The following is a 23,980-nucleotide window of genomic DNA, read 5'->3' as shown; positions in this document are numbered from 1 at the left end:
CTAGCCTTGAGCTGAAGAGCTGAGGGACAGCACCCAGGCCCAGAGTTCAGGCCCCACGACCGGACAAAAAAAAAAAAAAAAAAAAACATACAAACTGTGATCCTCAGATCTCAGCCTCCTGAGTAGCTAGGATTACAGGTGTGAGCCACCAAATACTGGCTTCCCAGAATCTTTAGGTTGCTGCATTCTAACAAAGTTTCTTGGCAGTAGTTTTCTCTAAAGTGTGCTTTCTGAATCAAGATGTTTATTAGTCTATACATGATTATGTGTGATTAGAAAAGGAAGGGGAGAGAATGTGTATAGTGTGTGAGAGACAAAGAGAGGTAGCTGGGCGCTGGTGGCTCATGCCTGTAAGCGACTAAGGAGGCTGAGATCTGATCGCAGTCCAAAGCCAGCCTGGGCAGGAAAGTCTGTGAGACTCTTACCTCCAGTTAACCACCAGAAAACCGGAAGTGGCGCTGTGGCTCAAGTGAGTAGAGCACTAGCCTTGAGCTGAAAACTGAGCGACAGTGTCCAAGCCCAGAGTTCAAGCCCCAAGAATGACTCCCCCTCCAAAAAAAATTTTAAAAAAATGAGAGAGAAGTGAGAGGTGGATGTTTGGATAATGGGGGGCGGGGATGGAGAATTTAATAGGTTACCTATATAGAGATTATGTTAACCACAGGACCTGGCTTCTCAGGCACTCTCAGAAGCCCTTAGGTCTGCCATAACTCAGTCGTTTAGGAAACATTGCTTCAGGTTCTCTCCCTAGTCTAAAGTGAGTTGCTCTACATGGACCCAAGAAAATGAGCTCCACGTGTAGCTCTAGAAAACAGATTTCTGACACTGTCAGAGATTTTAATCTGCACATTAGCTTTTAACTACAAATAACTTCTTTATCAATAATGTATACAGCCTTCAATAATGTTTATAGCCTTCTATTAGAGAGGCATTGGTCTGAGCACAGTAGCCACAGAGTCTACATTTAAATTAAATATCAGACACTGATGCACTGTAGTTATAATATTGTAAATGTGTGTCCTATATAATTTTGTAGAATGGAAGCTTCTTGCCTAGAGCTGGCCTTGGAAGGGGAGCGTCTGTGTAAATCAGGAGACTGCCGTGCCGGTGTGTCCTTTTTTGAAGCTGCAGTTCAAGTTGGAACTGAAGACCTTAAAACACTTAGCGCTATTTACAGCCAGCTAGGCAATGCTTATTTCTATTTGCATGATTATGCCAAAGCATTAGAATACCACCACCATGATTTAACCCTTGCAAGGTAATTGAAGCTTTTTAATATTCTTTTTCCTTAAACTAACTGTTACTTAAATCCATTTAATTATATAAAAAATAACCCAATACACTTAATGAGTTCTAATTTAGTACTGCTTTGAAAAACTAATCTTCCTGCTAAACACAGAGTTTAATTGAAAAGTAGTGAAATGCCCTAGAGTTTAATTAAATGCATGAACATTAATTTAACGACAGAATATTAAGTTTCAAAGTTTTATTTAAAGTTTGAAGGCAGATGAGTCTTTGTATTTTAAGTATGTCCTCTAACCATATTCTGGCTGCTTTATATTTTAATGCCATTTATAGTGTTAACGTCATTTGTTTCTCTCCCACCCCCACCCCAGGACTATTGGAGACCAGTTGGGGGAAGCCAAAGCTAGTGGGAATCTGGGAAACACCTTAAAAGTTCTTGGGAATTTTGATGAAGCTATAGTTTGCTGTCAGCGACATCTAGATATTTCCAGAGGGCTTAATGACAAGGTAATAAAGAAGGCTCAGTGCCAAATGATTTTGTTGCCGTTGCCTTTTAATACTGTATATTATTTAGTTTAAAGAAGAATATGTTCATAGACTAATAGAAAATAAGAAGAGAAAATTTAGTTAAGATAGAGAAAAATCAAAGACCTTCTTTCATCAGTAATCATTTGTTTGGTTCTGTATGGCCACTGACGAAATTTCTTCCTGATAATGTGAAGAATATTATAAATACACATGCAAAGCAGTATAAATACTTGGCTTTTCTGATTTCAAAATGTAAACTTGGTGATTTTTATCTAGGTAGGAGAAGCAAGAGCACTTTACAATCTTGGAAATGTGTATCATGCCAAAGGGAAAAGTTTTGGCTACCCTGGTCCCCAAGATGTAGGAGAATTTCCAGAAGAAGTGAGAAATGCTCTTCAGGCAGCAGTGGATTTTTATGAGTGAGTAGAGCCAAGGCAGCCCCGCCGGCCCACCTACACCATGGCTGCATTCTGTATTCTTTACCCAGTACTAAGTTTTTAAGTTTCGCAAAGGTTTTAAAAAATGACGAATTAACAAGGACTTGAGGGTATGGTTCAAGTGGTTGAGCACTAGCCTTGCAAGTACAAGGCCCCGAGTTTCTATATGGACTAATAAAGTCAAATCAGTTGCTTACATTGTATTGATAGTTAATCTGCGGCTTTCATTTAAGCTGCAGGCCACTGCCCCTTAGTGGCATAAACAGGAATATCAGGGCATAGGCAAATTCTTCCATGTAAATTTAGTCTTTTGCTAATAGAGTTTCATAAAGCTCAGTCACAGGGGGTTTAGGATTAACTGTCTTTGACTCTGAGAGAGACCTACATTAATATCTCTAGATGTACCTTTAAAACATTGCACATTATGGCCATAAACTTTATTTTTTTGATTAAAAGAATTAGATTAAGCCAGGTGCTGGTGGCTCATGCCTGTAATCCTAGCTACTCAGGAGGCTGAGATCTGAGGATCACAGTTCAAAGCCAGCCCGGGCAGGAGAGACCGTGAGACTCCTATCTCCAATAAACCACCAGAAAACCGGAAGTGGCACTGTAGCTCAAGTGGTAGAGCGCTCGCCTTGAGCTGAAGAGCTGAGGGACAGCGCCCAGGCCCAGAGTTCAAGCCCCACGACCCACAAAAAAAAAAGAATTAGATTAGGGCTAGGGGCTGGGAAGGTGGCTCAGTGGTAGAGCACTTGCCTTGCAAGCCTGAGGCCCTGAGTTCCATTCCTCAGCACCACATAAGCAAAAAGAAAAAAGCCGGAGTGGCACTGTGGCTCAACTGGTAGAGCGCTAGCCTTGAGCTGAAGAGCTGAGGGACAGCGCCCAGGCCCAGAGTTCAGGCCCCACGACTGGACCCCCCCCAAAAAAAAAAGAATTAGATTAGGGCTAAAGATGTGACCCAGTGGTAGAATACTTGCCTAGCATGAGCAAGGTACTATGTGGGTTTAATACATAGCGCAAGGAAAAAAGAAATAGATCTCAACTAAATAAGAACACTTTCTAAACGTCTCCATTAATTTACTGCTTTTTGTTACCACTTAGAGAGAACCTATCATTAGTAACAGCTTTGGGTGACCGAGCAGCGCAGGGGCGAGCCTTTGGAAATCTTGGCAACACACATTACCTCCTTGGCAACTTCAGGGATGCAGTCATAGCTCATGAGCAGGTATACAGAGCCCGTGGAGCCAGAACAGTTTTTTCTTCAAAGTTTCCTTTATTTGTATGATTGCTGTATCTAAAAATTTTCTGTTTCAGCGTCTGCTTATTGCAAAAGAATTTGGAGATAAGGCTGCTGAAAGAAGAGCATACAGCAACCTTGGAAATGCATATATATTTCTTGGTGAATTTGAAACTGCTTCTGAATACTACAAGTTAGTCCGTTATGTCTATAGATAAATGTGAAATAAGTAACTATGCACTCCTATTGCAGGTTGGGGTTTAAAACTTACGTTTTGTTAGTTTGTGTAGTTGGTTGTCTGGGCAGGACCCTGATTTTCTAAGAAGTTCATTATCTGTAACAGAAGATTTAAATACCTTAATTTGCAGATATATATTGTGATCAAATGAAAGAATGAGTTAAGAACTAAGTGGATGGTAGCTATTTGACTGAAGAAACATGAGCACAAAGTAATGAAGCTTTTCCTCCCACAAGGCAGCTAGAACTGAGATTTGCATATATTCTAAAAATTTTAGGAATATTTGGAACTCACCTTTGTAATTATTTTTAGGCCCACACAAGATGACTAATGACTAACATAATAGATCCATATTCTTCAGGATACAGAGCAGCAGCTTAGCAAACCTACATTAGTAACTGAATTTTGTTCCATTTATAAAACAACTATACAATCAGAGCAGCAGAGTATCAGGAAGAATTGTGTCTCAGGATCGTAAAGGCAGTTCCAGAGGTCTCAGAAATGCTTGTGAGGACAAATAGCATTAGAATAAGAGAGAGGATAGCTTTGAAGGTATCATTAAATATGTAGTTTTGTGTGATAAGATCTATCACATTAACATAACAACTTTTCTCAGTGATAAGTAATATGAAGTAATTATATTGTTTGGCAGAAATTATGGAAAAGGGTCAGTTAAGTTATTGGCTCCAAAGACATTTATAAGTTATAACTAAAACTAAAACTGATCACTATATGAGAATTAATTTTCTTTTTCTAGAAAGACACTACTATTGGCTCGACAGCTTAAAGACAGAGCTGTGGAAGCACAGTCTTGTTACAGCCTTGGAAACACATATACCTTACTCCAGGACTATGAGAAGGCCATTGATTATCATCTGAAGCACTTAGCAATTGCTCAAGAGCTAAAAGATAGGTAAGTTCTACATTCTTTTACTATATAGTAAAGGTAAAATATAGATGCAGTAGTGAATCTCTAAAATTTTTCCTTTATTTTTCTTCCATTTTAAGGACTTTTCTGCTTAATATTGTCTGCATATTGGTAGAGGATGAGTTTGAACCCAGATCAGTGACTAGGTCACAAACTCAGCTGCCTCCTCAAAGGTCTCCTGCCTAATCCAGGGTAGGAATTGTGGTGATTTTTAGACTGTACCCGTCAAGGGTGGCTGCTCCCTAGCTCCAGCTAATTGTGGCCAGCGATATGCAGATCTTTTTGTTTTGTTTTCTTTAAGAAAAGCTAGAAGGGGCTGGGAAGTTGGCTCAGCGGTAGAGCGCTTGCCTTGCGTGCCCGAGGCCCTGGGTTCGATTCCTCAGCACCACATAAGCAAAAAGAAAAAAGCCAAAAGTGGTGCTGTGGCTCAAGTGGTAGAGCACTAGCCTTGAGCTGAAGAGCTGAGGGATAGTGCTCAGGCCCAGAGTTCAGGCCCCACGACCCGACCAAAAAAAAAAAGAAAAGAAAAGCTAGAAGTCTTAGGTATGAAATTTGATTTTGAAGTGTTAACAAAATCAGTTCTGATTTTGGTTTTCTATATATAAAAAACCCAACATCCGTGCTGGCCTTTGGTCTCTGACTTTTGCTTTAGAGAACAAGAGAATTGTTCAGGTCTTTAGAAAGAACTTTTTAGTCTGTACTTGTTCAGAAAGAAGTATGCCTCCTCAAAGTAGTGGCGTTCTTTCCCTGGGTTTAAACACATACCAAGTGGTTACTTGATGAAGCTGCTAGGAGAAAGATAATGTGGTAGTTGAAATAGACCTATCCCTAAGATTTTACTGTTTTTATAATGTGTTGCATATTAAAAAGAATACATTTGATCTGAATTCAGTATTCTCATATCTCTTTCTACTAGTAATAAGCACTTTATCTGAAAGATAAATCCAAAATATAGTTTATACATTTAATGACTGCTACATTGTTTTTATGCTACACACAGACCTCTTTTCAGATAACTGCATGTTAGCTTTGAACTATGTTTTAGAATTGGTGAAGGAAGAGCATGTTGGAGCTTAGGAAATGCATACACAGCTCTAGGAAATCATGACCAAGCGATGCACTTTGCTGAAAAGCACTTGGAAATTTCCAGAGAGGTAAGAAACAGAAAATTTCACTATCTGTGCTATTGTAATTTACCATAGTGGCTAGGGGAGAGGAATACTGTAATTTCTCCAGATTGTTCAATATAACTGAATAGTAAGTTTGATTATATATTATTCTCTTGGCACCCATGAGATGCTTAGTAATACAGAGCCAAGCGTACGCTTGTGTTGCCTTGATGGCACGGGAGAATGGAAAGACCTTACTAAAGTATGCCTCCGCCAGCCTCTGTATAGAGAGGTAGCCTGGCTTTTACAGAACTAAGACTGCTTTCTCTTACACTTCAGCCACTTGCTGGCTGGATATTTGAACTTGAAAACCTTTCCCTTTTTCCTTTTTTCCCTTTTGGAGTATTGGGGATTGTGTTCATGGCTTCCAGCATGCTAGGCAAGCACTCCCCCACTTGAGCCACATCTCCAGCCCTTGGAAACATTTTTTGAGCCTCATTTCTCATGTAAAATGAGAGTAATCTGTGCCTTGAAAATTTTTAGCGTAATTAGAGGTTTTATGTTCCTAACATATAATGTCCAGTCTTGTTAGTTTAGTAAATGTTAACTTTTATAGTGTAGGAATAAAAATTTTAGGGAGATTTTGTTCATATGCACAAAACTCATCACACGAATATGTCAGGATAACTACATTGCTTATTTTATATCCCAGAGAATAAAAGCAGGCTAATATTTAGAGAACCAAAAAATTGATTGAATATAACTATCTAGGCTATTGTAATATTTTAGAAACTACTATTTTTTTCTGCTTTTAAAAAGCTTTTGTAATAGTGGGTGGCTTCAACTTTCACCCAGGCAAAAAAACCCAGAAAAACTGTAAAGTTAAATTACAATGTACAAAACAAAACAACAGCAACAACAAAAAACAGGGCTGGGAAGGTGGCTTAGTGTGGCTTAGTGGTAGAGTGCTTGCCTAGCATGTATGGAGCCCTGGGTTTAATTCCTCAGTACCACATAAACACAAAAAGCCAGAAGTAGTGCTGTGGTTCAAGTGGTAGAGCACTAGCCTTGAACACAAAGAGGTCCAGGGACAGCACCTAGTCCCTGAATTCAAGCCCCAAGACTGGTAAAAAACAAAAATACCCAGACTTGTATTTTATGGTGCTTGAGATTGAACTCAGGGCCTCATGCTTGCTAGTTAAGTACAACTCCCATACAAGAAAATAAATAAATAAAAAATAAAAACAAGCTTTGTTAAGGAAATAACCCATCTCATACATTCATAGTTTTATAACTTTAATATACTTATTTTCATTTCTCTATTTTCTTCCAGTTTGGGGATGACAGCATTTTCACTTAATCTTTACCCTTAAATACAATCTAAATATAAATACTTGTGGTTGTAGGTTGGTGATAAGAGTGGTGAGCTAACTGCTCGGCTGAATCTCTCGGATCTTCAGATGGTTCTTGGCCTGAGCTACAGTACAAATAATTCTATAATATCTGAAAATATTGAGGTTGATAACAGCTTACATGGTAAGTAACTGGTCTTTTACATTTCTTCTCAATTTCTTTAATCTCGAGATTTACATTGAAATTATCATGCTTTTTTCCCATAGTCAGAGATTATCAAGCAGAATGTATAATATAGATCACAATGAAGGTAGTTTATGGAAAAATCCATAAGATGGGCAAATGTATTGATAGGATGTAGAGTAATGGGAAACACGTGTGTGGTGTGGGCAAGACAGAACTGGTATCCTCTGAAGAACCAGCGTCTGGCAGCATTCTGGCAAAGTTAAATACATGCCATCTGTATAACCTGCACTGCCCCAGTGGTATACACCTGGTATCAAAATTAGGAGAAAATCCTTACTCATGTACACCAAAAGGAATTTCCAGGAATTACTGTGACATTCTTTGCTATAGCAAAAATAAAAATTAGAAGCAGTCTGAATATGTCACAGGTAAAATGGATAACTTAAACAGTGACACAAATGAATTAAGCTACAAGGGTCCAGTTGGATGAATCTCACACACACAGTTCCTCAGAGAAAGCAAGTTGCAGAATACAATTTGACATCACCTATTTTAGAGCATTGCAAATAATGCTGTTTTGCTTATATAGTAAAGTACAGGGATCAGGGCTGAAATTATAACTCAGTAGAAACTCTGTAGTGTGTACCAGGCCAAGGTTCCATTGTCAGCATTGAAAAATAGAAGTGCAGGGAATAAGAGTGAATTTATAAGAGCAATTACAAAAGGGAGATCTGTATTGTTTTATTTTTAAGTTAAATGTTAAATATCAGGTATTCTGTGTGTGTGTGTGTGTGCGCGCGCGCACGCCAGTCCTGTCCCTGACCTTCTTTTGTTCAAGGCAAGCACTCTACCGCTGAATTGTCTCACAGACTTTCCTGCCCAGGCTGGCTTTTCTCCCACGATCCTCAGATCTTAGCCTTCTGACTAGCTAGAATAATAGATGTGAGCCACTGGTGGTACCCTTTTCTACACTGTGTCTTTTAAAATACCACTTAGTTTTTAAGATTGAATAGTTTTAGGAATTCTTTGTAATTAATGTATAATAACTTTATTTTGAATGTGTTTGAAAAAGCTTTTTTATTCAACGTTTTTCTTAAATAGCAATAAACCCATCATCTATAATAATATCTGAAAATGGAAAAGTATAACTTAGAAAGGAGTAATGGTATAGTACTAGGAATTTTATTTTTGTTCTTTTCATAAAATTGAAGGCTTTAAGCTTTTTTTCCCTTAACCACTCTAATTTGAGGGGGGGGAGTCTACATAGTATAAAACCAGTTCTTATAACTGCCATTTCTAAATTAAGGGGTAATGTTAGTAACCCGTGGTTAGTTTCCAATCCAAATGTAACTTCCTTACATCAAAGTATGTTAGAGGGAATGTGTATTTTTATGTAGTTGGTGTGGAAAATAGTTAGTCTCCAAAAAAATAGTTTTTTGGAACACATTTCCTTCTTTTATAAGGGGCTGTGAATCAGACTTTAGAATGGAGTAACATAGAGATGCTGGATGTGCTCTTAAGAGGCTCCCTGGTTTATCTGAATTGATTTTTTTTTTTTTTTACAAAGGTGCTCGCCCCAAGCTGGGACGGCGACACAGCATGGAAAATATGGAACTTATGAAATTAACCCCAGAAAAGGTGGGCTTTTTGTTTTAAATTTCATGAACTATTACAAGATTTTAGTAACTGTTGATTCAAATGAAGTATTTAAGCCTATTCCTACTTGGTTACCACTATAACATTTGCCTTTAAGAAGAATCAGGAAAAGTATAGTGTGAAAGAGTGCGCACAGCATGCTGCTGAGGAAAAGGTCTATGTGCATAGAGGCCTACGTGGGTTTCCTTTGTAGATTCATAAGCCATTTCAGAAAACTACTCAACAAACTTGCTTTTGCAAAGAGGGGTGGATGTCTGGATTATGCTATACTTTATTTACTAGATTGAACTGTTTGAATAGTTCACCATACTGCTTTAAAAAAAAATCAAAAGATCACATAGAAGAATCAAAAAAGATAGGAGGAATCCAATGACATTGGTAATTTTGACAAGATAAATGAAGCTTATGATGTAGGAGAGAGTAGTTCCGTTTTTTTGTTTTGTTTTGTTTTTTTGTCGGTCATGGGGTTTGAACTCTGGGCCTGAGCTCTTTAGCACAAGGCAGGCGCTCTACCACTTGTGCCACAGCACCACTTCCTCTAACTGTATTTTTAAGAAGCATTTTTAAGCTGACAAAAGTACTTTTTACTCAAAATGCATCCTTCCCAGACTGCTTTTTTTTTTTGGGGGGGGGGGAAGTAGGTAACAAAAGGGACTTATTCGAGAGCAAATCAAAGCTACTTTCTTCTATTTCCATTTAAGTTCATTTTACATTATTGTTTTACATATATTTATTTTTGTGGGTACCAGAGTTTGAACTGAGGGCTTGAAGCTTATTTGTTTAATAAGCTGACATTCTACCACTTTAGCCATCCTCCAGCCCTACTGGTTATTTTGGAAACGGAGTTAACTTTTTTGCCTAAACTGGCCTTGAACCTCTATCTCCAGATCTCAGTCTCCTGAGCTGGGATTATAGCCAGGCTGGCACCTGGCTTAGCTGCACTTTTTTTTTTGGAGGGGTCCGGTCATGGGGCCTGAACTCTGGGCCTGGGCGCTGTCCCTCAGCTCTTCAGCTCAAGGCTAGCACTGTACCACTTAAGCCACAATGCCACTTCCGGCTCTTTTTCGTTTTTGCTTATGTGGTGCTGAGGAATCAAACCCAGGGCCTCATGCATGCAAGGCAAGTGCTCTACCACTGAGCCACCTTCCCAGCCCTTAGCTGCACTTTTATGTTCTCAAATCAAGGGTCATTTTCATTTTCTACAACCAATAGACTATAATTCACTCTAACAAATAATTTCAACTCTTGACCTATATATGAAAACAAAAAGGAAAGAAGTAGAAGTTTGGCTCATTTTCTAAGTGTGCATCTGCATGTGTGCTCCGGCACAGCTCAGACAGGACTTCCCTGGTTTGATAGACATGTTCTACAACTTGATCGGCACAGGATCATATGGCTTCCATAAAAAATGTCTTGCCAAAATGTTCAGTGATTAACATAACACAAAGACCTTCAGACTCCAATCACTTAAGACTGTTGAACCTGTAAATGTTGCAGAACTATTACATTTTTCCTCTGAACTCAATAGATTGTCATGTATATAAAGCCAAGCCTACTGTTGGTTGATATTTGAATTTTGTTGTCATTGAGAACAAGGCCTTGCTGTTTGTTGCCCAGAGTGGCCTTGAATTCACAGCTACCCCAAACCCCCAAAAGCCAGGGTTACAGGTTTGTGCCACAATGCCTGGCTTAAGTCAGATATGGACCTGTACATGGACCTGCCTATTGAGAACTTACTATTTAGTGAAAACAGCATAGGTTCTTTTGTCTTTATTTCTGTTTTTATGTAATGAGAATTGAGTGCAGGGCCTCATGCATTGTAAGCAATCACTTTACTACTGAGGTTTACTAGTAAATGAGTGAATATATATATATATATATATATATATATATTTTTTTTTTTTTGGTCCCGTCCCATCGTGGGGCCTGAACTCTGGGCCTGGGCGCTGTCCCTCAGCTCTTCAGCTCAAGGCTAGCGCTCTACCACTTGAGCCACAGCGCCACTTCCGGCTTTTTTCTTTTTGCTTATGTGGTACTGAGGAATCGAACCCAGGGCCTCAGGCATGCAAGGCAAGTGCTCTACCACTGAGCCAACTTCCCAGCCCTTCTGAGGTCTTTAAAAACCACCATTTGGGGGTGGGGGTAACACTGGAAACTAGAAAGTATTACAACTTTAATCTAACAGGAAAATACACATAAAGATTTATATGAAAGCAAAAAAATAAATTCAAAATAGGTGGCTTAGGGACAAGCTAGAAATCTAGTATTAAAACATGGTTGACAAAAAAATTAAAAGCCATCATTTTAATATATCAATGAGAAATCCACACTATAGGTTTTAAGATATAAGCTCTTGAAAATAGTGAAATACGCTGAAAAAAACGTATTAAGAGATCTAGAATTCTGTTCACATCCCAATAGGCAATGCGTAAATATGTCAGGTTAATATTTTAGGAAGCCAGAAAGATTTGGGTTATTTTTAATTTTGTAGGTACAGAACTGGAACAGCGAGATTCTTGCTAAACAAAAACCTCTTATTGCCAAACCTTCTGCAAAGCTACTCTTTGTCAACAGACTGAAGGGGAAAAAGTACAAAACCAGTTCATCCACTAAAGTTCTCCAAGATTCCAGTAATTCTGTTGACCATCGAATTCTGAATTCTCAAAGGGTATGTTTATGTTTTTCAGTATTGAAAAGTTTTTAGACCAAATGTTTTATCATTTTAATTAGACACCTAGTTATATCTCTGCTATTCAAAATTGTCCGTATTTCTCTATATTTTCTTGCCAGTCCTGGGGCAAACTCAGGGCCTGGGTACTGTGCCTGAGCCTCTTTGTGCTGTAGGCTAGCATTTTGTCACTTGAGTCACAGTGCCACTTCCAGCTTTTTCTGAATAGTTTATTGGAGATAAGAGTCTCACAGACTTTCCTGCTCTGGCTAGCTTTGAATTATGATCCTCAGATCTTAGCTTCCTGAGTAGCTAGGATTACAGGGCCTGGCATCCCTATATTTTCTATCTTCTTCACAGCTCTGTTCATTGATAAGTTGTCTTGTTGTTTTGGACAACAAATTGTGTTTAACGTCACCATTGTTTGCAAAAGATACTACCATTTACCACAGTGTTTCCTAGTAAAGCTGATTTACCTTAGAAGACAAAACAAATATTTGCTAATGGATTTTTTTCTTTTTTGGTGGTGTTTTTAGGTCTTATTTACCCACTACCCTTCAGTTCACTGTCCCCTGAATACTATAAATACTTGGAATTGCCCATTGGACAGGATAAAACATCTCTCACCTGCAAATGCATACTTACTCCTGAGAAAACAACTCAAATACATGCTGTGAAATTTTCTGAGTAGTTACTCTCCTTACTTCCACAACATTTTATATACATTTGCCTCTAATACTTGATAAATGTTTAAAAAGCTACTTAAACTGCATACATTGTTTCAGTTTCATAGCTTTCCAAGATAAGCCTTCTTTCACTCATTTGAAGCATCTATCTTTTTCCCAGTATCTTCAAACCTTTAATAAAAAAGGACCACAGAGGAGCTCCCTAGAACTAACATGATTCTCTGGGTTTTTGATCCCAAGCAACACACATTCTGTTAAAAATCAGGAAAATATACTTGCTTAACTTTACTTGTTTACTTAAATTCTGTTATGGTAGAACCTTAGAACTAAATCGAATCTGAGTACAGTGTACATGGCTAATGCAGCCACTGGCTGTATGGTGACCTGTATATGTGATGGCTTGTGTATGACATCCACAGAGCTTTGGTATGTAGTAGGCTGCATCACTCAGGTTTGGATAAGTCTGATGTTCACATGGTAAGATCCATTGGTGCATTTGTGCATCTCTCAGAATAGCCCCATCATTAAATTATGCATGACTCTTATTTGCACAGTTCAGCATCTGTAGTTCTCCTGAGACTGAGTCCCATTTGTTTAGCCTTTAGAAATAAAAGAATGCTTATAAACTGACAGGTTGAATTGAAACCACTTTGTACTACTACTGAAAGATTTAAAAAGGAAAAAAAAAAAAAAGGCTGGGTGCCAGTGACTCACATCTGTAATCAATCCTAGCTTCTCAGGAGGCCAAGATGTGAGGATTATGGTTCAAAGCCAGCACAGGCAGAAAAGTCTGTGAGACTGTTATTTCCAATTAACCATAGACCAGAAGTGGAGAATGCATTTTGTTGGCTAGGTTGAAATAACATTACCAACTTGTCATTTGTATTCTTTTTGAAAATCAAACATCAGTTTAAACTTTCTCCTTTCTCTCTTGAGTGCATTGTATGTTACTGACTTGAAGATAATGATAGAATAAGTGTACTGGGTTTTCTCTCAATATTTTAGAAAATCAGTGCAGACACTATTGGGGATGAAGGATTCTTTGACCTGTTAAGCAGATTTCAGAGCAATCGGATGGATGATCAGAGGTGCTACTTACAGGAAAATAACTGCCATCCAGTTTCAACCACAGCTTCTTCCACAACCCCCAAAATGCTGAAAAGTAAGTCACTAGTGCTTCTCCCTTAATAGTTCTCTTTAATATATGCGTGCGTGCGTGTGTGTGTGTACGTATGTGTACTGGCCCCTGTTTCTGAGCTTTTCATTTAAGACTTTCTACCACTTTAGCCATAGTTTGACTTCTGGCTTTTAGCTGGTTAATTGGAGATAAGTCTTTCCTGCCCTAGCTCACTTTGAAGCATGATCCTCAGATCTTAGTATACTGAATGGCTAGGTTTACAAGTGTGAGCAACCAGTAGTACCCAGCTTGTTTCTGAGAATTTAATTTTATACAGTAATTATCCCTGAATGTACAGTTCAAAGTCTGTTTCAGATCCCTTAAAATCTTGGGTTTTTTTCCTTTTGTGTCTTCCAATAATTCTTTCATACTATCTTTCTTTTGAGTGTGGCAAGAAAATGAAAGCTGGGTATGAGGACAATGATGGGAAGCCTAGCACTTGAGGCTGAAGTAGGAGGCTCACAAGTTAGAGCCCTTGTGTGAGAGTTAATGGTATGTGATATGTAAATATATCTAGAATAAAAAGGAAAGCCTAGACAGAATGTAGAGAAACCTGTGGCTAAAGCTAAGTCCTGCTTAATTTTTAGGAAAACTTAAGTAACCTATTTTATACTTTCCAATTTTAAGTACTAACAAATGGCTTCTACTCTACTCTAAGCCTTAAGATTAGCTAAATGTTTCCAAAATAACATTCCACTTGCTGTAGTCTCACTGACCTGTTATTAAAACAGTTCACTTCTGAAATGTAGTACCGTACTTAGTTTCATGTTGGGTTTGTATAAGATAAAGGATAAAATGGAAAAGTCTGAATAACTTCCAAGTGGACCATTTGAAGTTCTGTGGAGTTCACTCTTCTCTCCCTGCTAATAAAAACCACAGGCATCTAGTAAAAGCCTTTCAACCAGTGTTCCACCAGGAGGGCGGGACAGGTGTTGTTTGGTATATATATCAGGTAAGTGTAACCATGTTTGTAACATTTTGGATTTTATATTCCTATTCACAGTGCCATCTGTTTCTGTGGTGTCTCCCAACACGGATGACTTTTTGGATCTTCTCGCCAGCTCACAGAGCCGCCGTCTAGACGATCAGAGGGCCAGTTTCAGTAACTTGCCAGGGCTTCGTCTGACAAAAAACAACAATCAGTCAGTGCTGGACCACCTGGTTACTAATGACAACAAAGAGCCTGATGAAGACTTTTTTGACATCCTTATAAAGTGTCAAGTATGTTTTTATTCTTTCCATTCTGTATATAAATCGAGAACTTTAGTAGCATTTTTTTTGTTTTGGGTTTGTTTTTTTTTTTGCTTTTTTTCCCCTTGTGTTCGTTGATATTGGGGCTTGAACTCTTGAACCTCTTGCTTGGCTCAGGCTGGAGCTCTACCACTTGATCACACCTCTACTCCCAGCTTTTTGTTGGGTAGATGAGTCTTAGATGTTTCTACCTACACTGGCTTAAATCTCAATCCTCAGATCTCACCCTCTTGAGTAACTAAGATTATAGGTATGAGGCACCGGCCTATAATTCTTATTTACAAAGAACTCAGGGAGACATTACTTGCCTGTTACCCAAAGAATCTTTGAACACCAGTTAGGTTCCAGATGCTGTCATAAGTATCGAGGATGTCCTTGCTTTTTAAAGGGTGCTACAGGGGCTGGGAAGGGGGCTCAGTGGTAGAGCACTTGCCTTGCATGCATGAGGCCCTGGGTTCGATTCCCCAGCACCACATAAGAAAAAAAGAAAAAAGCCAGAAGTGGCGCGGTGGCTCAAGTGGTAGAGCTCTAGCCTTGAGCTGAAGAGCTAAGGGACAGCGTCCAGGCCCAGAGTTCAGGCCCCACGACCAGACCCAAAAAAAAAAAAAGGATGCTACATTTTAGTGGAAGAAAAGTGACTAAGTGGGTATTTTCAAACATGTATTAAGCAGAAAGACAGGTGCAATTTTATTGGCTATAAAGAAAGGTAAGAAGAAGCCGGAGTTGTAGTGCTTGCAGAAGGAAAATCTGTTTAGGATGGTTAGAGATGACCTTTCTGGACTGCCATCTGAATAGACTTGAAGTTTTCAGCCATGGCAGTACAGTGGGAAAGAGCATTCTATGCAGAAATGGCAAGTCCCCCCCCCTCTTGGATATGGCTTAGCAGCCTTGAGAAATGTCAAGGTGGCCAATGTGACTGAAATGGAATGAATAAGGGAGAAGGAAATAGTATGAAAGGAGGATGGAGAAGTCATTAGGGTCTAGAACATATAGATACAATGAAGCCCTGAGTTCAGATTGTGGACGGGAGATAACTGGAGAGTTCTGCAAGATCATCCTGGATATTGATGAAGAATGTAGAGCAGTGAGGGTTCAGAAATGAGTTGTGAAGCTAGTGTGGTACAAGCAAAAGGGACTAAGGTGGTGGTAGCGTGATAAGTAGATTGGGGTATATTTTGGAGTTACAGTTCTTTTTGACAAGATCTGTCCAACTGGATGGAAGATTGAGGGATAGACTCAAAGATGGATTCTTTTCTGGTTTGGGTTTAAATGATTTGAGTATGAGTGGTGATGGAGAGAATACTAAAAAAGGCAAGGTTTGGGTTTTGTTGTTGTTAATCATGTTAAATTTGAGACATTCATAAGATAGTGAAATGGAGACACTGTGTAGACAAATTTTTTTTAAGAAAAAATCCCCAGCCAGTGGCAAGGTTGGTTCAGTGGTAGAGCGCTTGCCTTGCATGCATGAGGCCCTGGGTTCGATTCCTCATCACCACATATGCAGAAAAAGCTGGAAGTGGTGCTGTGGCTCAAGTGGTAGAGCGCTAGCCTTGAGCAGAAGAGCTGAGGGACAGTACCCAAGCCCAGAGTTTGGGCCCCATGACTGAAAAGAAAAAAAACAAACAGAAGTAAAATTGGTAGGCATCAGCTCTGGCTGGTAATTGAAGTCCTGTTAAGAAATTTTACGTGATGGAAAAAAAAAGAAAAATTACCTGGTGAAGAGATAAGAGGCCTAACACTAAGCCAAAACCTAGTAGTTAAGCAGAGGAAGATGAGTCGGCAAAGCAATGTATGGAAAGGTTGACGCTAAGCGAGGAAGAGTATTAAAGAATGTTCAAAAGGTAAGATGATGAAACTGCAGGATCTGGCAACATGGAAATTAGTAATTTTGAAAGATACTATTTGATTGCACTTGGGGATCAAATGATTGCTCTCCTCTCTTTCTCTACTCCCTTCATCTGTGCCCAGTTAGGATTTTCTTACTTCAGAAAAGCAGCAAGATGCCAGTGGCTCACACCTGTAATCCTTGTTACTTAGAAAGCTGAGATCTGTGGATCACAGTTTGAAGCCAACATGAGCAGACAAATCTGATAGGACTGTTAGTGGAGATGTAGTTCAAGTAGCGGAACACAAGCCTTTGGCAAAAAAAGCCAAGCAATACCACACAGCCCTGACTTCAAGCCCCAGGACCAGCAATAGAAAAAAAAAAAAAAAGAAATGGATCATTAAGCTGAAGAAATGACCAAGGGGAAAGATGGGGTTTTCTTCCCTTTGGGTGAAAATATAGTGTGTATGTATACAGGACAAGGAAGGAGCAGAGTCAGCGCCACAGCTAGAGAGTTAGTTTGGTAGGTAAAAGGGAAAATAATTGTGTACCGATTTGAGCCAGAAGCACGTAGCTTCTCAGCCAAAGTAAAAAAGAGTAGTAGGGTCATTGGCACTGGAGCATTGTAAAGCTTGAAGAGAAAGAAAATAGAAAACAATTGACTGAAAAAGTGAAACTAAATTGCCAAGGGAAAAAATGGAAGATTACTGTGCTGAGGACCTGCCTTAAGTTAATAGTTATTGGAAGTGAGACTGATCAGTGCAGTTGCATATATTTTGTACTCAAAACCAGCTGCTTAAAGAAGCATAGGAATATATTTAACCAAGATTGGTAACATGGGCAGGGCAAAATGGCTTGTGCCTGAATACCCAGCTACTTGAACCTAAGAGAATCACACTTTGATACTAACTCATAGAAAAGTCAGAAAACAAGCTAGGTCTGGTGGCACATACCTGTAATCCCAGCTATGTTGAAGACAGGAGGATTATGTTCCAAGGCCTGTCCCAAGCAGGAACATGAGAACCTGTCTTAGAAATAACTAGAGCAAAAAAGGCTTATTTATGGCTCAGGTAGGATAGTGTTTGCCTATCCTCTGCAAGGCCCTCAGTTTAAATCCAGGGCTGACATGCCCCACAAAATAAATTAGGTATCTTGCCAAGAGAATGAGAAACCAGTAATTGAAGACAAAATGGCATTGAGCTCTCAATAATAGACTTTAAAATCTACACTGCAAGTAATGAATGAAATGAGTGCAAGTAAAAAAGCATCACTGGTCCCAGTGGACACACACACTGAAGAGCCAGGCACAGGTGGTTTGTGGCAGCAATACTAGTTTCTTACGGGTGGTTCGTGGCAGCAATACTAGTTTCTTGGGAGGCTGAGATCATGGTGAGACCTCTTCTCAACTCATATCTGTGCACAGCAGTGCATATCTGACATCATTCCATCCTATATGGGAGGCTGAGATGGGAAGGCTCTGGGTGCTGGGGCAGCCTGACCAGAAAAACCTATAAGACTCCATCCCCAAGAAGGTGGTTCTGGGCTGTGAGCCAGCAACAACAGGAAACCTGCAGTGGGTACAGCAAAGCTATCCTGAAAACAAGCAGTAAAAAATAGGCTAGAAGCCAGGCACCAGTCACTCAATGTCTATAATACTGACTGCTCAGAAGGCTGAGATATTAGGATCACAGTTCAAAGCCAGCCTGGAAAGTCTGAGATTCTCCAGTTACCACCTCCCAAAAAAGAAAAAAAAGCCAAAAGTGGAGCTGTTAGCCTTGAGCTGAAAACTCAGGGACAGTGCCCAGTCACTGAGCTCAAGCTCCAAGACACACACATACCACCACCACCACCACCACTCCCCAGGGCTAGAGATATGGCTTAGCAGTGTTGTACCAGTCTATGAGATGTGAGGCCCTGAGTTTAAACCCCAGTACTGAAAATATTAGTGAACATAACTAGCTTTAGCCTCCCAAGTACTGGGATTATGGACAGGAGTGCACCACTACGGCTTTTTTTTTTTTTTTTTTGGTCAGTCATAGGGCCTGAACTCTGGGCCTGGGCGCTGTCCCTCAGCTCTTCAGCTCAAGGCAAGTGCTCTACCACTTAAGCCACAGCACCACTTCCAGCTTTTTCTGCTTATGTGGTGCTGAGGAATCGAACCCAGGGCCTTAAGTATGCAAAACAAGCACTCTACCACTGAGCCATCTTCCCAGCCCTGTCCACAGCTCTTAAAACACAATGCTAGAAGGGTTTTGTATACAGCATATTTGGTAAATTATATTGTTGATACATATAGTAACATTTCTTATAACCAACTATAATTGCATTGATTAATATACCCATGAAACGTCTATATTTGTACACGATAGCTTATTTAATTCTATATGCCATGTTAATCTCTCTCAAATTTTTAGGGCTCCAGATTAGACGATCAAAGATGTGCACCACCACCTGCTGCCACGAAGGGTCCAACGGTACCAGATGAAGACTTTTTTAGTCTCATTTTACGCTCTCAGGCAAAAAGAATGGATGAACAAAGAGTTCTTCTACAGAGAGATCAAAATGGGGACACTGAATTTGGGCTAAAGGGCCTTTTTCAAAGTAATGCTTTGTTGGAATTTAAAAATGCAGGGAAATAAACAGCATGCTAGATGCTGTGTATATTTTTAAAGAGAAGACCTTTTTCCTTTCAGAACACTGCAGGGAAATTCAACCTACTTTTTCCTAGAGGAGAATATATAGCACTGTAATAGAGCTTACCATGTATTTAGAATGTAAATACCTAGCTTTCAGTGATGTAGTATGAGGCGCCTACAGCCTCTGCACAGCGTCTCAGGGTGGAGGTGTCCTGAAAGGTGCTATGTCGACTTCCAACACTACTGCTTAAGACTGCTCTTCAACACACTGTCAGCTTCTTCACCAGTGTTGGCAAAATGGGAATTTAACCCTAGCCTAGAATTTAACCCTCTTGCTGAGGTAGTTTTTGTAAATTCCTATTGAAATGGCATTTTAAAAACTTAACCATGAATATTATTACAGTTGGAACTTACAATGTAGTAAAAATAATGTACTTGTCCAATGTAAAAAAAAGTTCTAGATGTTTTTCTCAAAGAAAATCTATTTTCAATATATTTTTAGGCCAAAGCCAGTATAAAATAAACTGTTAAGAAATAAATTTCTTTTAGCATATTTTTGGCCATTAGTGTCTTCTGTTACATAATTGCCAGAAACACAAACCACGTAATATGAAAACTCACAAAAATAAAGCATGGGAGGCTCCACTGCAGGTTGGAGCTTAGCTGTCACTACAGCTCATCCTCATCCCATATACTGAAAGCACTTACAAGGGTTCCTAAGAGGAGATCACAAAATGGGCAGGAGACAAGTGACTGAGTTGGGGGAATTGATGGAGGAGGTAAGTTTAATCTAAATGGCAGACTACCAATGCCCACATAAGGCACACACTGCTAACTCTACAGAGTACTAACTTCTCTAGAATGTTAAGAAACAATATTTAGAATTATATTTAGAGCTGAAAAAAAATTTCTTGGCTTTAAGATCACAGAGAAATGTTGTCAAAAGCAGCAGGTTAAACTCTGATTGTCTGTTTCAAAAGTACATAAAATATAGTGCCCCTAGAGACCACCATCTTTGTGATGCTATGTTGTAAGGGACTTATAAGAAAACACATTATCAAGGACTAGAGGTGCAGCTTAGGTGATCTAGCAGTTGCCTTGCAAGTTAAGGCTCTAGGTTCAGTTAAATTCCCAGTACATTAAAAAACAATACAATCATCCAAAACAACAACAAAAAAAACCCAGTTGGGCACCAGTGGCTCATGCCCATAATCCTAGCTAGCTACTCAGGAGGCTGAGATCTAAGGATCATAGTTTAAAGCCTGCCCAAGCAGAAGGGTCCCTGTGAGACTCATCTCTAATTAACCACTGAAAAACTGGAAGTGGCACTGTGGCTCAAAGTGATAGAGTGCTAGCCTTGAGCAAAAAGAGTTCGGGGACAGCACCCAGGCTCTGAGTTCAAGCCCCAGGACCAGCAAAACAACAACAAACGCATTAGGCAAATGCAGTATATACCAAATGATAGCTATGTAAGAATAAACAAACAGTATATACCATATAGCTATGTAAAAAATAAGTGTTTATTTTTGTGTACAGTGGTTCTTACACCCTGTAAACATTTAACATAAACATTTCTTTTGACAGCTGTCTACCCCATTCTGATTTTCTTAGAAATAGATGTTACATAAACATTAAATGTGAGTGACCAACACTGGCTAAACTTAACTCTCTCTTCAGGCAATGAACTGGCCTTGATATGTTTATTCAATTTACTTAAAGTCTTCCCTGAATTGCTGTAATTCATTCAATAACAGTAACATGTTGCTTTGCTAGCTTGTCAAAGCAGATTCCCAAATGGTATCTGTAATAAAAGAATACAAAGATGAAATTTAAAATATTTTTACACATCATTACCACTGTAGTATACAGTCAATAACTTGGCACTCATTTCTTTTTCTGAGTCAGATCATGACTCACAACAGAATTCCCACGTTGGGAGCAAACTAATCTATCAATGGTGAATAGGACCAGTCTGCAGGGACAACTACTTTATATGCATAATGTTCACAAATCTGTGCTAAGCTGTGTTCATCCTTTAATTTGTTACATGCCTGCTATGTTACAAATGACATATTCTTTTCTGATATCAAAGGTAAAGGTTATATGCAAATTAACATAATTTACATTTCTAAAAAGACTTGGAAAATAATGAATATAAAATCCTTAATCTATGGTTAAGAAAAATGTTGTTTTCCTTTATATAAAAAATTAGAACTTCAGAAAGCCAAGACATAAGCTGTAAGCCATCATAGTATCTAACAGTGTCCACTGCTAGAATTCTAAGCAACATGAAAAACAGGTCTTAAAAAGTCTATGACTCGGGGCTGGGAAGGTGGCTCAGTGGTAGAGCGCTTGCCTTGCATGCCTGAGGCCCTGGGTTCGATTCCTCAGTACCACATAAGCAAAAAGAAAAAAGCCGGAAGTGGCGCTGTGGCTCAAGTGGTAGAGTGCTAGCCTTGAGCTGAAGAGCTGAGGGACAGCGCCCAGGCCCAGAGTTCAGGCCCCACGACTGGACCCCAAAAAAAAAGTCTATGACTCATGTATTGGGGAAAAAATAAAGTCATACTCAAAAGTTAACTGCTGGAAAACTTAAGGTTATATAAACTTTTCTAGTAATTGAGTTCTAAGGCATAAAGTAAAAGGTATAAGGAAGCAGGCCCCGTAACAGCTATACAAAGTCACAGTGTATGTGACCCACCCACATACCAACTGACAAACAGCTGCCAGCTGCACTGATGTTGGTAACGGGTACTTTGCATCTGCGCACAGAGATGTAGTGCATACAAAGATGAAGTTAAGTGAGCTTCTTTAAAAATAATTCTTGATTATCTATTACATTGGAAAAACTTTGAATTTAATGTAGAACAAATTATTCTAATTAACGTTGGGCTTACAGAGTTTCCGTAAGCAATACCCACTACAGTTAGTTGGTTCCTATCAATGCCTATAACAGTAAAATTTCTTCATTTAACTCCTAATTCCATCACTTTATCTAAAATTATACTGGCCATAACATTCATTTTGAAATGTAAATTCTGCCAGGTGGCTCATGCCTGTAATCCTAGCTACTCAGGAGGCTAAGATCTGAGGATCATGGTTCAAAGCCAGCCAGGGCAGGTAAGTCCAATTAAGCACTAGAAAACTGGAAGTGGCACTTGTGGCTCAAGTGGTAGAGTGCGCTCCTTGAGTGAAGAGCTGAGGGACAGTGCCCAGGCCCAGAGTTCAAGACCCACAACTGACAAAAAAAATAAATTCTATTAAGCTCCTACTCCAAGACTGACACTTCAAAATTTGATGGAACGTATCTTAATACTACCGAGAATAAAAGTAAACAGTCGTGTGTGTGTGTGTGTGTGTGTGTGTGTGTTACTTCTGATTGTCAGTGAAATTATTAGTGATTATTTGGCACCTTTGAAGTATACGAAATATTATTGGGATGCATGAAGCGTATACTTTACAGCCAGCCCGGGCAGGAAAGTCTGGGAGACTCCTATCTCCAATTAACTACCAGAAAACCAGAAGTAGCACTGTGGCTCAAGTGGTAGAGTGCTGAAGAGCTTAGGCACAGTGCCCAGACCCAGAGTTCAAGCCCCACAACCAACAACAACAACAAAAAAGTATACTTTACAAAATGCAACGATGATTTCAGAGGTGGGCCTGTGTCTGTGTTCCTCTAGCCACATGGGTTGCCAATGGGATCCTTCCCACTTAGGGTTCCTGCTGGGCTGTGCAGGCTGCCTTCAGTTTCAGTCTTCAGCTGGGTCTGGATCTTTTCAGTCTTCAGTTGGGTCTGGGTCTTTTCAGTCTTCAGCAGGGTCTGGGTCTCTTCAGTCTTCAGCTGGGTCTGGGTCTTTTCTTCTGCAGATGAGTCTTCCATAGGCCCCAATGCCTCCTGGCCAGGGACAATCTTAGCAGACTGGCTGTGTTCCAACAGGGTGCTTTCTCTTGGGAGTCCACTAATCTCTTTGGATTTTGTATCCAAAATTGGTGATTTATGCTATAAAGTACAGAAGTATATTTTTACTATGAACATAAATCTGAAGGTTTAGCAATGAAACATAACCAACCAATTCTTACCATGCTTACATCCCAGCTCCCATGCCAGATTACAAAGGTTAAACCTCACCCAACTGTACATGGAAGAATGAGGATACATGGGTGACCAAGCTTAGGATGCTGTGTGTACAGGTTAGCAGTACTGTTGCTAACCCTTCTTGTCTGATGGGACTAATTTTGCAATGTATACTTACTGAACATGTATCAAGTTTTAAGTACTGAAGATACAACAGGAACAAAACACAAAATCTGCTCTCACTAGAACTTATACTTCATTTGGGGAGAGAATCAGACAATACACTAGAGTATGATAGATTATTTAATTAAGAGCTATGCAGAAAAAGCAGAAAGCTAAGTTCTGGTGTGGGGTAGGGTAGTGGGGTCAGACAGCAGTCTAAATTAAAGCTACTATCATGAGAAGTCACAAGTAAAGGCCTGAGGAAGTATGAACCATTTATATAGATCAAGAGCCTTCCAGACAGTACACAAGTACCAAGGATCGGAGTTCAAGGAAGTCTCCTGGCTGAGGTGGAGGGAGCATGGAGAGGGAGCGATGATGGGTGAGATGGGGGATCTGGGGCAGGGCAGGCCAAAGACCACTAGGGCAGCAAGGTCTTTTACTCCTAAAGCTGAGTCAGGAAGTCACTAGAAGGTTTTTGAGGTGATTGGCAGGCAATAATTATGAAAGAAAGGAACATACTCAGATTTTCTGGATACATGGATGTATTTTTACATATCTGTTTTTTTTTTTTTGGGGGGGGGGT

General features: G+C 39.5%; 2 protein-coding genes across 3 annotated transcripts in view; one reads left to right on the top strand and one right to left on the bottom strand.

The window, feature by feature from the left end:
• Gpsm2 (G-protein signaling modulator 2) overlaps positions 1-19,749 on the top strand; it is a 38,909-nt gene extending 19,160 nt beyond the window's left edge. Inside the window, exons 3-15 of one of the 2 annotated variants that reach the window (XM_013031914.1) lie at positions 1,037-1,258; positions 1,617-1,752; positions 2,050-2,192; positions 3,312-3,435; positions 3,525-3,640; positions 4,443-4,598; positions 5,659-5,767; positions 7,129-7,258; positions 8,829-8,899; positions 11,409-11,585; positions 13,277-13,433; positions 14,452-14,669; positions 18,939-19,749. In XM_013031914.1, coding sequence (XP_012887368.1) covers positions 1,037-1,258; positions 1,617-1,752; positions 2,050-2,192; positions 3,312-3,435; positions 3,525-3,640; positions 4,443-4,598; positions 5,659-5,767; positions 7,129-7,258; positions 8,829-8,899; positions 11,409-11,585; positions 13,277-13,433; positions 14,452-14,669; positions 18,939-19,163 — 1,984 coding nt within the window. In that variant the 3' untranslated portion in view covers positions 19,164-19,749. The remainder of the gene's footprint in view (positions 1-1,036; positions 1,259-1,616; positions 1,753-2,049; positions 2,193-3,311; positions 3,436-3,524; positions 3,641-4,442; positions 4,599-5,658; positions 5,768-7,128; positions 7,259-8,828; positions 8,900-11,408; positions 11,586-13,276; positions 13,434-14,451; positions 14,670-18,938) is intronic. The other variant, XM_013031915.1, reaches the window with a different exon arrangement.
• Positions 19,750-20,658: 909 nt separating this feature from the next.
• The window catches only part of Clcc1 (chloride channel CLIC-like 1), a 24,697-nt gene continuing 21,375 nt past the window's right edge, over positions 20,659-23,980 (bottom strand). The window contains exons 7-8 of the mRNA XM_013031913.1: positions 22,789-23,157; positions 20,659-20,961 (exon numbers count right to left, since the gene is read on the bottom strand). Coding sequence (XP_012887367.1) covers positions 22,834-23,157 — 324 coding nt within the window. The 3' untranslated portion in view covers positions 20,659-20,961; positions 22,789-22,833. The remainder of the gene's footprint in view (positions 20,962-22,788; positions 23,158-23,980) is intronic.

The sequence above is a fragment of the Dipodomys ordii genome, unplaced genomic scaffold, assembly GCF_000151885.1.
Source record: "Dipodomys ordii isolate 6190 unplaced genomic scaffold, Dord_2.0 Scaffold146, whole genome shotgun sequence".
Taxonomy (NCBI): Eukaryota; Metazoa; Chordata; class Mammalia; order Rodentia; family Heteromyidae; genus Dipodomys; species Dipodomys ordii.
This window is presented reverse-complemented; position numbering and strand designations above follow the sequence as displayed.